This window comes from Aptenodytes forsteri, unplaced genomic scaffold (genome assembly GCF_000699145.1).
Source record: "Aptenodytes forsteri isolate BGI_AS27 unplaced genomic scaffold, ASM69914v1 Scaffold289, whole genome shotgun sequence".
NCBI classification, from domain to species: domain Eukaryota; kingdom Metazoa; phylum Chordata; class Aves; order Sphenisciformes; family Spheniscidae; genus Aptenodytes; species Aptenodytes forsteri.
In genome coordinates, this window is record NW_008795025.1 from 1,906,660 (window position 1) to 1,920,162 (window position 13,503).

General features: G+C 52.1%; 1 protein-coding gene across 1 annotated transcript; it reads right to left on the minus strand.

The window, feature by feature from the left end:
- Positions 1-7,495: 7,495 nt before the first annotated feature.
- KIAA0040 (KIAA0040 ortholog) lies at positions 7,496-9,882 on the minus strand. Its single transcript, XM_009275859.2, has 2 exons — positions 9,806-9,882; positions 7,496-8,023 (listed from the first exon to the last, which is right to left on the minus strand). Exon 2 carries the CDS (start codon positions 7,910-7,912, stop codon positions 7,583-7,585), a length of 330 nt encoding a protein of 109 aa, XP_009274134.1. The 5' UTR covers positions 7,913-8,023; positions 9,806-9,882; the 3' UTR covers positions 7,496-7,582.
- Between the last annotated feature and the right edge of the window lie 3,621 nt (positions 9,883-13,503).

Consider the following 13,503-nt stretch of genomic DNA (forward strand, 5'->3'; position numbering starts at 1 on the left):
ATTGAACTCTGTGCAGGACAGTATCCAAAGATAATGCTTCAGTATTTCTTAACAAAGTTAGATTCAGACAGCTTTCTCCAATACATTGGAGACAATCACTGACTGACGTGCACCCAGAGACATCTGGATCTGCAGCCCAGCCTGCTTCCAGCCTTTGGAGCTCCTGATGGGTGATCTGTCAGAGACTGGCAGGGGGCTTGTGGGGAGCATCCAACTTGTAGCTCCCCTGGTTGGCTAAACATGACAAGGACCTGCTTGATCCAATGTATGCAACTTCTATGAACTTTACATAAAACAAGTTTTATCACATGATATTGTTTCTCAAAACCCAGGCTGCTAACGCTGCTGAATTCTGTCCTTTTCTGGTGCCATCCACTTCAAACTTCAAAAAATTAAGTTTGATCCCACAAAAAAATAATAGCTCCTTAATTTACATCAGAGAGAGCTTTCCTGGGACCATCCCCTCTCCCTCTCTTGGTCTGTGGTCCTCTTTTTCCTTCCCTGTCATAATTTGGGGCACATTCCCTACTTTTCCTCCAGTCAAAGAGCTGGGTTTTGGGAAATATTGTCAGGCTGCTGGCAAGGCTTGTTAACCCAGGTGAGGTCTGTAGTCTGGGTTCCTCAGCATCCAGTATCACATCTTTACAGGTGATTTGCTCTATATTTTGCTTGTCTCTTCTTACCTCCCAGCCCCAAGAAAAGCCTGAGGAGACATGCAGTGAGTTAATGTTCGCACTCCTGGGTGAGGCCCAGAACAGGGTGAATGTAAGGGCTATACTCCTCCAAGCCCTGCTCACCAACCCAAGCCTGTCTCTGCATACCACTTGCCTAAGAGGCCACTTACAGACCATGAACAGAATTCTCTGTGACTGTCCCATCTGCCACCTTCTGCTTTTTCATTAGCAGCGTGGTAGCTAGTGATGCTGAAATGATAATGCTTGTCAACCGCCTCTAAAATGAACACCTCTGAGTTAAACCGATCCTGCATGCTCTCCGTCAGGCTTTTCTTTCAGGCTGTCTGCAGATGCAGGTGGGCCCCAGTGCATGTTTTCACATTTGGTTGCTTTTTTTCCTCACAGCCATAAAGGTGAGTTTTAGTTTCTTTCCCTGAGCAGATACCAAAATTCTGGACCACCAGCTACAGCCAGGGAAGAAGTATGAACTCGCCAAATGATGCTTGCTCAAAAGCTTCCTTGTCTGAGCAGATTGGAACTTGATTGTCCTATGTCTTAATGGCCTTTTCTATCCCAGTGCTAAGCTGAGTAATACATTTTAAAGAATCCTTCCCAGACTTTGGGGAAGCAATAAAATTGCAAATAAAGGAGGTCCTAAAATATTTCTGTCGTCTTTGCTTTGGGTGGCAGAGTTATTTCTTTCCCCATTTAAACTAAGCCTTCTTTATGGAGATGGAGCAATACCCAGACCCTTAGCGTTGCCAGAGCAATGTGGAAAGACTGGGACTGTGAAAATTAGGTCTTCAGAGTCTGCTCCAAAACAGGGATGGGGACTATGTGATCTCTTCGTGACTGAATAGTGCAAAGCAATTAACTGATCTGTGGCTGCTAGGACCTGGCTGAGGACAGCTAGCTAGAGAACCATCTCTCAAAGGTGACTACTAAATTCTTCATAGTACTTTCAGGGCTGTGCTTCTTTCGTGGGTGGGCAGGCAGGGACTCATCTGAGCTGCGTTAGGATATCCAAGCCCTGGTATGGGGGAAAGAGGAGACTAATGGAGGGAGGAGAGGAAAGGAAAATTGCACTTGAAGTGTTTTGCAGGCTCTGTGCTAAGAGCACGAGAGAAGGACACAGGAAAATGATGAGGGTTCTTTACTGTGGTGAAGTGATTTCTCCCCATTGCCCACTTGTCTGTAGGCAAGGGCAGGTTTCACTGTGTTGTTCAGTTAAAGGGCACAGTGTAGACATGAGGAAGGTGACTGAGGGGGACCAGAGGACTAGCCTCACACACAGCCACTCTAAAAGTAAGTGTATGCGCTAAAAAGCAGCAGGCGTGATTGTGCCCAGCAGCTCTTTAGCTCTTTCCTGTGCAAACCTCGGAGGTAAAGCACGATCCCCTTCTAAAGCTGAATCTTACCTGAGAGCAGGGAATATTCTCTTAAGCAGTATGAGCTTTGTATTTCAGAGATAAAGGCAAACGAGACACCTTATTTGCAGTTTCTGAGGAGGGTTTACTTGTCTCTCCTAATTAGGGGCCCCTCTTTCACCAGGAAGGGCAGTCAAAGTGGTGGCGGTTGGAAAACCATTGTGGGAAGTCAGTATTTCCCAACAGCCACAGGATGGCATCATCTCTTCATGCTAGTGCAGGAGAAACTTCCCCGTATCCAGCTGGCCTCTGTGGAAAGACCTTTTTGGGATTAACCGGAGTCTGTGCTACAGCTTTAGAAGCTGGGACCACTCAGATAATGCGGTTGGTTTGCCTTCAGGAACTGGCTGTTCTGGTTTCAAGGCTCAGGCTGGTTGGGGTACTCCCATAAAAATTTCACATTCTCTTACTACGCTTGTTTTGCTGCAATACCCAGCCCTGTAATGGTGATGCCCAGCCACTAAAAGTAAGCGTATGCGCTAAAAAGCAGCAGGCGTGATTGTGCCCAGCAGCTCTTTAGCTCTTTCCTGTGCAAACCTCGGAGGTAAAGCACGATCCCCTTCTAAAGCTGAATCTTACCTGAGAGCAGGGAATATTCTCTTAAGCAGTATGAGCTTTGTATTTCAGAGATAAAGGCAAACGAGACACCTTATTTGCAGTTTCTGAGGAGGGTTTACTTGTCTCTCCTAATTAGGGGCCCCTCTTTCACCAGGAAGGGCAGTCAAAGTGGTGGCGGTTGGAAAACCATTGTGGGAAGTCAGTATTTCCCAACAGCCACAGGATGGCATCATCTCTTCATGCTAGTGCAGGAGAAACTTCCCCGTATCCAGCTGGCCTCTGTGGAAAGACCTTTTTGGGATTAACCGGAGTCTGTGCTACAGCTTTAGAAGCTGGGACCACTCAGATAATGCGGTTGGTTTGCCTTCAGGAACTGGCTGTTCTGGTTTCAAGGCTCAGGCTGGTTGGGGTACTCCCATAAAAATTTCACATTCTCTTACTACGCTTGTTTTGCTGCAATACCCAGCCCTGTAATGGTGATGGTGTAGGGCCAAACAGATTCTTGAAATCTCTGCCTTGCCCTGAGATCACTTAAATTTTATAGGCAGTGAGGTTTGCAACATGCCCAGGGGCAGAATTTGAATCCCAGAAGGATCCTCTCTCCCTTGGCATCACTGTGTTGATGGGGACTGTCCCGTTGCTGGGCCCCAGGAGCCAGGACCTATCTGTTGTGACACATCTGGGGTGCAGCATGGCCAGTGCTGCTGTGGGGGACCCCAGCGAAATGCCGCTGCAGGGGGAGAGGTGGTGGATTCTTCATCCACCTCCCCACTGTCCCAGCACTTACGCAGGAGGAGGAGGGAGAGGAGAAGGCATGCCTCTTCCCAAAGATATTGCACTTTCAATGGTGTAATTTGGAGAGAAGGCGGGAGAGTCTTACTGCACTGGGCACTTGCTTGGAAAGCAGCAATGTTACTTCTGGTCGCTGTTCTAGGCTTTGTTGGCTGAATAAATAGCGGAAAATAGTCAATGAAGATCCCATTCTCCCCTCCTAGTGGGGTTTCAGGGGCCTGCAGGGGCAATTTTTGCATCCCCTCAATCCCTGGACTGCTCCAGGATGTTCAACTTGACCTCAACCCCTGCCTGCTTCTAACCTAAGACCCAGGAACCTCCCTTTCCCTCTGCAGCCCACGCTACCCAAGAATGCCTGGCCCTGAATACAGTGTGCAGGGCCGCCACCTGGAGAGAATCAAGGTGTGCACTGCTCATTCCTTCCCCCCAAAAGTGTGTCTGCCATTTCTAGCCACTCGTTGCTGCAGTCCTGCGTGCCTCTTGCCACCAGTCCCCTCCAGGGCCTCAGCTGTGTGGGCACAGTGCAGCTTGGTGCATGGTCCAGGTGAGAGGCAAATTTATTTTTGTCCTCATGGAGGGAAAGCTCCGTGGTGCACAATTTGGAAAGGTTCTGCCCAGCAGAGGTGTGTGCCTGGTCCTATGACATGCCCAATGCAGATGGCTGCAAGAAGCTGCAGACACCGTGAAATACTTGTCTGATCAAAACCAGCTGAGGTTAACTAGTCCGCACTGCTGACCCTCTGCAAGGAAAAACCCCTCTGCAGCCCACCTCCTGCAGTGCAGAAATGCTGCTTTTCTTCCCACTACTTTTGCCCTTGGAGAGGTGCTTGACTGTGTTCATTAACAAGGTGAGGCCATTAAACTTGATTAAGCTAAGCTGTTTCTTTAAGAAAATGTCTCTCAGCTGCACAGCTGGCTGCAGGCAGAGACTGCACAGCCTCTGCCTGCTGAGCTCTCCCTGTGTCTTATCTAGGGCCAGGACACAGATACAAGAAAGATTTCCCCAGGAAAATAAACACATGACTGAGAGCTAGAGACATAGCATTTGTTTGCAGTTTGAGAGTCATTTATTTTTGTTTTAAAAAAGAAACACTGCGAAAAAATTGTTTTTTTTCCCCTGTTGCATGGACTGTTTAGGAAAATAAAAGGTTGATACTGAAATGCAGTTGTGGGGAGGCAGTGCAGAGGTGTCTGGAGAGTGGGGACCCATGCAGTGGAGTTTCTGTACCATGCATCTCCTGCTGCCTTGTTAGTGTGGGTGCTGCAGGGTTGCTGCTGCCTGGCTGATGGATGACAGGTCCTGGAGCACCTTAGGCTGTTGCTGCTCTTTTGCTTTTGTCTCAAGAAGCAGCTGATTCAGTGGATGGTTTGGCTACAACGGCAGCCCTCGAGCAAGTCAGCCCCCATGCTTTATGGGGTGCAGAGGCTTGGACCATCCACTGGTCAGATGGATCAGGGCAGGGTTGTATCCTGGTTCCTTCCTGCCCAGCCCAGGGGTGGTTTGAATTATGATTTTGGGGAGCTCTTGAAATTCAGACCTGGCTCTGAACTCCCAAAAGCCTGGATCGGAGATGTTGTGTGTGACAAAACACAAACATTTTCTTGACGGCTCTCTGGTTCTTGTAGGAATCGGTTGCCCTCGCCTGAAACGTTACTCACTAATCCTGCCAGAGAAGGACCTTCTTGCAGGGAGCCATGCAAAGCCTGGCAGCTCCACACCAGGTAGGCTGTACTCTGCCAGAGCTGGTTGCCTCTGTGCCCCTGCTTGTTCGGGTAAGCCTCTGGCCTCCCATCGTGTTTCCCTTTGCTCTGATTTTTTTCGATTCCTCCAGGCAGCACCGCCCTTCCTCCGGGGCTGTTGGTGCCTCTAGATTGCAGCAGGAGCACCTGCGCGGGCAGCTCTCCTGCCTGTGGGAGGAGGCTGCTTTGCCCACCTGGTGAGCTTGGAGGCAGGAGGGCTGGGAAAAGTACCTGCATGGGGGAAAGGAGGGAAGGAAGAAGGAATAATACAAGTGCAGTGCTGGTTCTCCAGGGTCCTGGCTGGACTGGGGGTTTGGGACAGAGACCAGAGCTATTCCTGCATGTCTCTCTCTAGGATTAGGTGTGGCAAATCCTAATTTTTTATAGCATTATATGTTGCTTCCTGTTTTGGAGGAGAAGGGAGTAACTTATTTCAATGCTAACAAAGCAAGCTGGAAAATAAGGCACATATGAGGTCAATTTAAAGGGCTGTGTGAGGAGGAGCCTGGCTTCCTGGCTGTTACCAGCACAGCCGTGCACAGCCAAACCCCGTGATGTGATGGTAACATCACCGCCCTGTCCAAGTCAGACAAAACAGGCTGTGCTGGGACTGGGTGGCACAAGCAGCTGCTTCTAACCGGTGGCTTTGCCACCCTGCTGGTGCGTGCCTCAGGAGCTGGGCGAAGGCGGCATCACCCTCGCCCAGGCTGGAAGCGGTCATGTACAGCAGCTCCGTCCAGGCTTGCCCACGTGGGTTTGGCTGCTTGTCCCCCAGATGTCTGGCTGGCAGCTCCGGACTGCTCCAACAGCTTAGGAAGTGGAAGAAAGTGGGAGGAAAACATCCAGTGTACAGACACAGGGCAAAAACCAGATGTGATGGGGCTTCTCATCACGTGTTCATCCCTCGCTGGCAGAACAAGCTGGGGGAGACAGAGCCTGGCGGGGCAGGGGGCAGAGGAGACCCCCAGCTCCTCAGGAGGTAGGCTGGGCATGCAGGCATAGGGGGAGCAGAGGGTCAAAACCAGCGTAGGGGTGAGAGCTGTGTGTGTTCTTGTTAGCTGCTGTCTCCGGCTGAGCCACTGCACTTCCAAGGGAGATGAGGATAGAGAGGGATGCAGGGTCCAGCTGTGTGAGGCATCCCTGAGTAAGGGATGACTGCGGGCATTAACTTTACTCCCCTCTGCTCCTTCAGCACATCCCAAATCCCAGAGCCAGATGGCTTGACAGCCGTAGAGAACCCCTCTGCATGGCATACAGAGCTGCCTGCATGGCATCAGCTGGCAGCACCGTGTGCTCGTGGGTCTGCGTGTGCACAAGGGCTGCAGGGAGAGGGGATGGCCGAGTGTGCCGGGAAAGCGTGTCTGCTGCTTCAATACCGCTTCGGTGTGCCCAGCCCCACGACAGAGGGGCCTTTGGTCCTGCTCTTCTTTAGTAGTCATTCAATAAATAACTCTAATGCCCGTAGCTAAGCCTTTACACAGCCTCAGCTTGCGTTTCTGCTCTTGCAGTAGTGTGGTGGGCTCTCTAAAGGCAAGTCTGTATAAAACAGTCTTTCAAGGAAGATTTTTTTGTAAGTGCTGGTGCAAAAGGGCCAGTCTTGCAGCCTCCTCTCTCCTCCCTGCCTCTAGCCTGGGTGGCAACGCGTCCTTCTGCTTTGCTGCCTTAAGATGGTGTCTTGAGGTCTCTAAGGTTGGGCTGAGGGCACCTGTCTTCAGATGCTCTCTGTTGCCTTTGGTTTGGTGACTGGGAAGATGGCACATCTTTGAACTGTGGGGTAACTCTGCACTTGGCTTCTTTGCAGCTCCAACACGAGCTGGGTTTGGACGGAGCCTGTCATCAAGTTGTGCCATCTCCACAGCAGGACAAGCAAACGAGGTGTGCCCGTGCTTGCTTTGCATGCAGCCGTCTATGTTTGTGCAGGGGGAGCATGCAGGCAGCTCAGTCTTCGAGTGCATGTGGTCCTGTGCACCCTTGTCCGTGAGACGTTGCGTGCGCTTGCACACGAGTGCAGAGGGAAAGCCTCACACCCGGTCGCTGTGTGCCAGCCCGGTGCGTGTGCATTGTGCTCGTGGTGGGAGGTATGTACGGCCCAGTGGCACGTCACGCTCGCGTGCTCAGCAGGGCACGTGTCCACGTGCACGCCTGTCCTTTGCAGGGGTTTCTGCCCTTGGGCACACTGTCATGGTGGGGGAGAAGGGTCTTGCATAAACCTGTGCCCAACTGCCTTGCTCTCTACTGGCCCTTCAATATGCTGGTTAGCTGCTGGGCTCAGCCTCTTTTGAAAGTCACCAGAAAGTGGCAGCAGCTTTGGCATCTCCTTGCCTCCCATTGTGCACAGCTGAAAGGACTGGTGGCATGTCAGAGGGGAGGGCCTGAACACCCTCCTGTTCGCTAGATGGGCAAGGAGGGTCTCTTGTCCAGCAAGAGCAGCTTGGGCTGAGCAGAGATCCACAGGTCCTCTTCACCCTTCTTCTTCTTTTTTTTCTTCTTGTTCCTCTCGGTGTGCAGCTGCCCGTTGCTGCTGGGGCCACCTTTTTTCCTGCTTTCTCCCCTCCGGCTACAGAAGCAGCAGTGGCAGCAGATGAAAATGAACGCAATGAGGACGACGAAGGGCAGACCCATCAGCACAGCCAGGCAGACAGTGTTGAAGACACCTTCCTCATGCTTGGTACGGATGAGCTCCAAGATGGAATTAAAGAAAGAGCTGATCTTCTGCTCCATGTCGGCTCCTGGGCAGGCTGCCTGTGCTGCTCCCTCTGCTTGAAGGCCCCTTGGGATACGTTCAGCTCCTGTAAGCAGCTAGTGGGCTCCACAAGCGTCCTTGGTTGGTGCCTGCAGAGACCGGAAAACACATGGATCAGGTGCCTACTCCCTCAGCAATTTTCTCCATGGAGCTGCCAGCACAGCCAAAGCCTCAGCAGGGTGAGAGGTCTGCTGCCTTGGAGGGATCTGGGGTCACAAGGGCTGGGCCATGCTGCTGGCCACATCCCTTTGGGTGTCCCCATCCAAGAAACACAGCCTCCCAACCTCTCCTGGGGTTCATTCTCTGCAGTGGGGATGGGCGAGGAGGGCTTTGGGCATCCCTACTTGCCTTGGCATCTGGCCAAGCACAAATCCTGCCCCCCTGGACATACATCTCAACCCTTGCTTGGCAGCCACAGCATGGAGCTCTTATTAGCCCTTTGTAGGGCTTATTTCTCAGCAGAGGAAATATTGTCTGCAAGAGCTTTCCTGTCTAGGAAGGGACTTGCCTGATCCAGGCAAGGGACCACTGCAAAGAGCAGTACCGCTGCCATCGGGGCCAGGAGTCAACATGTCACAGGTCTCTCCTTACCCTCGATCCACCCTGGGACAGGGTGTCTGGTTTAGACAGACTGTTTGTAATGGTCCGTGGTCTGGGATGGGCAGCCGAGCTGCTGCAGGCAGGGCACTACCCTGCATCTGGGCAGCGCAGAGGCAAGGTATGCCTGTCCTGGGCACCGCACTGGGGTCTGGTCCTGCTGCTGTGGCACCCAAGGCACAGCTGGGAGGTTTGGGGTGAGGGCTGTGGTTAAACCACCTGGATTTTTGATGGGGACTATGGTCAGTGGGACTCGCAGGTGGTGGTCAGGCACCCATGGCTACCTCCGTGCACCCAGGGCTGGCTGCAAAGGCAGTGGTGGGGGAGGACGAGGGTTGGCTGGGGACGGAGGAGTCTCCGCTGTGCCTCACCTGGGAATTGCTCCAAGGGTTGGGTAGGGCTGAGGAGCATTTCTGCAGCCTGACGTAAGGTTTTCCTCTCCCTTGGGGAGGGAGAGGTGCTGCTGAGTGGTAGGGCTCCCGGGGAAGCCCTTCTGCAGGGGCAGGGAGCTGCTGCCTCTGCTCACGGTTTTCCTCTTCTCCTGGGGCCAGGCAAAGCTCCTGGGGTTTTGAGTAGGGCAGGGGACTTTGTGCCGTGAGTTTGCAGTTTTGGTTCAACACTGGGGTCACCAAATCACGGGTTGTGCAGATGAAGAGCTGGCAGGAGCAATATCAGGCTCTAATACCATGTTTCACCCTCGCTCGGCATTTTACATCAGTGTCTTTGCCAGCCTTTGGGATTCAAGCCCCACAGCCTCTTGAGGGAATGCAGAAATCCCCATGTGCACAGGAGAGGAAACTAAGGTGCAGTAAAAGGAAAGCCAGCACTTCCATGTAACAGAAACTTAAGGGGTACAGCTTGAACTCCAAAGGTGTCCCGGAGGGGTTGCTCCACTTGTCCCCTTTGACCACCAACCCCTTGCCTCTCCCTCTGGCAGCTCTCACAGTGCCCAGGCACCTCTAGAGGGGAACAGGAAGGGGACCCAGGCTGGTTTCAGTTAAAGCCGGCTTGTCTATAGCAATACCATTCTTTGCTTCGAATTGCATTTATTGCTGTTGCGGCATCTGCTAAGGGATGCTCCCTTGTACCGAGCGTTTTGGGAACTGGGCCCATCCCGAGCAAAAAGATGCTCCCTGCCGAGGCGGGAGCCGGCGGGCAGCCCCCGAAAAGGTGGCTCCCAAGGGAAAACCTGCCTTCAGAAACACTGTCCTGGGACCTACAAAGATGTACAGGGTCTTGTTTTACCAGCTGCCCCCGGCTGCTGGCTTTCGTACCCAATTGCCAGGACCCCAAGCGCCAAATCCTTCAGTGTAGATGCTCAGGTCTCAATCTGGGACTTCACGAGTGCTCTGATCCTATGTAAAGAGAAGGGTTTATCATCCCTGCCACCTGCAGAAACAGACTGACCGCTGTGTATTTATTGTTTCGATCTGCACGAGAGCGTAGCTGAGCTGGCTGCAATTAGCTGGTGGTTTCTCTTCTGGACATATGCATGGGAAATGTGATGAAAATGGACGTACAAATTTCTGTGGGTGCCTTTCTGAAAAACTCCCATTTGAGATTTACCAAATGAAACACACTGCTGTGGGAGGTGGTATGGGCTTTGGCTAAACAAAGACATTTGTAGCTAATGTTTTATTGCTGGATTTTTGTCCAGTTTGCTGCATCTTCCAGTTTCTGCTTGCTATAAGGGGAATTAAAATAAATGTGTGTGTATATATGTATATATGGTGGGGTTTTTTTGGAGGTAGACAAGCAGAATGGTGGGGATGCCAGGCATGGACCCAGGAGGGAGGAATGGTGCTGCAAGAGGCAGAAGAGCCTTTTCCACCCCACCTCTGCTGCCAAGCAGCTTCCCGGCCTTGGGAAACCGGCTGCTCCCTGCATTGCCTCATTCCCCTACCTGGCAGAGGACGGTGATATCACTGCCATCCCCACATGAGAAATCAAGGGCTATCAAGGAGGGCTCAGGGACTGAAATCCCATCCATCCCCTTCCTACCCCCTGCCTGGAGCCAGCGGTGAGCGTTACAGATCTGCTTTTGCCCACAGGGGAGATAAGCAAGGGCTCTCTGGGTGCCGGTCTCTGCTATCTGCTGCCCGCAGGCATTACAAGCAAAGGGCAAGGGGGCAAGCGGTGAGAACCACTTCTTAAAACTGCTCCCTGTCCCAGCCTTCATCCTTGCCGAGGCCTTTTTTTAGAACAGCTGTAGTAAAGGTTAAACTGCAACAGAAATAAACAGAGTGGCTTTTCCTCGGCCTGAATCATCTGTGTGAAGCAGGTTTGCCATTTATCCATAAATATCCTGACAGCTCATTATCCAGGCAGGAACATTGGACGCCTGTGATACACTTCACTCCAAAAAAGAAGTAAAAAAGCCAACCCCAAAACAACTACCTTAATTTCAGACAAAACAGGATGTACAATTTTATTCCTGCGCTGAGCTGCTTCATATTTATTGCCTCTAAACTTCTGGGGAGGGAAGGAGGGCTGGAACTTCCTCTTAAACTTGTAATTAATTGTTTGCAGAGAAAAAAAAAAAAACAGAGCCCTTTGAAATGTTTCCACTTTAAACCGGAGCTGAATGCGCTGCAGAGGCCCTCGCTGCTTGGTCCTGGGAAGTTCCCAGCCGGGGACATGCGGCAGTGCTGGGCAAGCCCGGAGCCACAGGGATGCGGCCAAGCATCTCCTGCAAGGGGAAGGCAGAGGTACCTGCCACTGCCCTGAGCAAGCAGCGCAGAAAGCCTGGGACCACCTTTCAGCACAGCTATGCAGCTGGTTTTCAAATGCCTTTTCTTTTTGGTGCGTGCATTGCCTTTTGTATGGTAGATGAAGGGATGTCTGTGCGCTAAATAAAGGAGTTCTTCAGTTTAATATTAAAAAAAGGGGGGGGGAGGGGAAAGTAGAAAAACTGGTGCCTTTTGAGCCACAACTCCAAGGGCTGAGGGGTTATCCAAGGCCACCCATCGCCAGCTGAAAGCCTGTGTGCGCAGCGAGGAGCTGCATTTAGGAAAAATCCGTGCTGCTGCTCAATTTGGTGCGACAGCAACATCTCCCCTTAGAGAGGGGATGAACCGGGAGAGCTGCGCCGGGGCCCACCATGGGTGTGAACTGGGTGCTCAATGCACGTGGAGCTGCAGCTGGGAGGTTGGCTATTTTTTTGGCACAAGATACGGGACCAAAAAACGGGGCCAGGGAGGCACTGGGAGACAGGGCAACATCTCGGGGAGGGCTGCTAAACGCCCTGTTAAATGAGCTCTTTGTTTTTGGGTGGCCAGTGCTGGCAGTGAGTCAGGGGAAAGCTGACATAGTAACTCGCTCGGGAAATCCTGCTGCCAGGGATGGACGGCTACATCTGATGGCAGCTCTGCATGGCTGGGGTTTGTGCAGCTTGTATAAGTTTTAATCGAAGTTGGGCGTCCAACATCAGGTTCTTTAATCCACGTTGGCTCCGAAGGAGACGGTTTTCAAGGGTGGGGAGCATCTGCCACTCCTCCAGAGTTACGGGCAGCCGTGGGTGGAAAACAAGCTCCTTTTGAGGGCCAGCTTGGGATGGCACCACAAACCATTGGCGTGCACGGCTTGCCTGGCTGAGCTGGGGGGGTAAAGGCTGCCAGCCTGAGCATGGGGAAATCAAAACAGAGGGGTTGCCTTAGCAATGCTGGCTTGCCCACATCCTGCGCGCTGCAGAGCAACCGCAGCGGCTGGGGATGGAGGTAGAGTTTGCAGAGAAGTTGCAGTTCACTGGAAACAGGGGGCAAAGGGCTGGAAACCGCTATGCAGGGTCACCATGGCAGAGGGGAGAAAGCTGGAGGCGTTTTAGGATCTGATTTTGCAAGTTAAGTCCTTTAGGCTCAACTCTCAACAGGCTCTTATGTCCATGTGAAGTCCTCTCTAGCCTAACAAAGCCTAACCGGCTCCTCTCGGTTGACATACAGCCCGGTTCAGGTGGGAGTGGAGCCGCTCTAAGGTGCTTCTCCCTACATCCATGTTGAGAGCAGGGGCAGCTCTGGAGGACAACCGACATACAGCCCATGACCTATGGGGTTTGGCCCCGACTACTAGGTTATTTGAACTCCTCTGCGCCTGGTGTCCAGCTGCAACTCAGGACTTGCAGAGGTGACACGAAAGCGTCTGACCTGCAGCCACCCCCATTTCCTTAATGCAGATGAGAACTTGCTTCTGGTGAGACCTCACTTCATGCAACTGATGCTAAGTGGTGCAAAGCAGGAATCACAGTATTAAACTTGACCATTTCCTTCTGTTACTGGCTTTGTATCAGCTTTATACCCACTTTCCACTGGCAGTGATAGCTATGGGTCAGGCTAGGAGAGGCTAACTTCTCTCTCACAGCTCTGATACAACGAGCACAGACACAGCTATGCACGCACACACGAGTGACATCTATTTTCCCATTTGCACCTGCAGACTTAAAGAAAAACTGGATGAAACCTGACACTGAGGGTGAGCAGTTTCCTTAGCTGGGATTGCACGTTACTCTTTTGGAAATGGTGAATAATAAGAACTCACAGCAGGCTCCAGAGACCTTCCTCAAATGTTAAAAAACAAACACCAAAAGCCACCACCTAGCAAACAAAACCAACTAAAGCTTCATCTTATTTCCACTGCTGTCAAACCTTCCAGCCAGAAGCTGCGCGTAGAGGCTTTCATCCCCTAAAGGGAGCGATCTGGAAAACTACTGATACGAATGTAGGATAACAGGGTTAAAGTGAAACTATTTTGCAAGCTGCTGCCTGGAGCCCGCTCCGCGATTGCCATCTGCACACGCGCGCTGCCATTGGCCCGGATCGGTGCAACTCCTGGCCAAAAGACCAGTTTTGCTTTTAGAAAAGCACCGCTGTCATCCCTGACAGCACCAGGAGCTCCTCTGAGCCATCTCGGTCTCCTCTAAACTGTGGTACAGGCAGCGCTGCCTCCCCGGGCTGGCAGGCAGCCCCCACCCAGCCCACCC

What these genes read in the sequence shown, in the direction of transcription:
- KIAA0040 (XM_009275859.2), bottom strand. Translation starts at nt 7,912, where the DNA reads ATGGAGCAGAAGATCAGCTCTTTCTTTAATTCCATCTTGGAGCTCATC.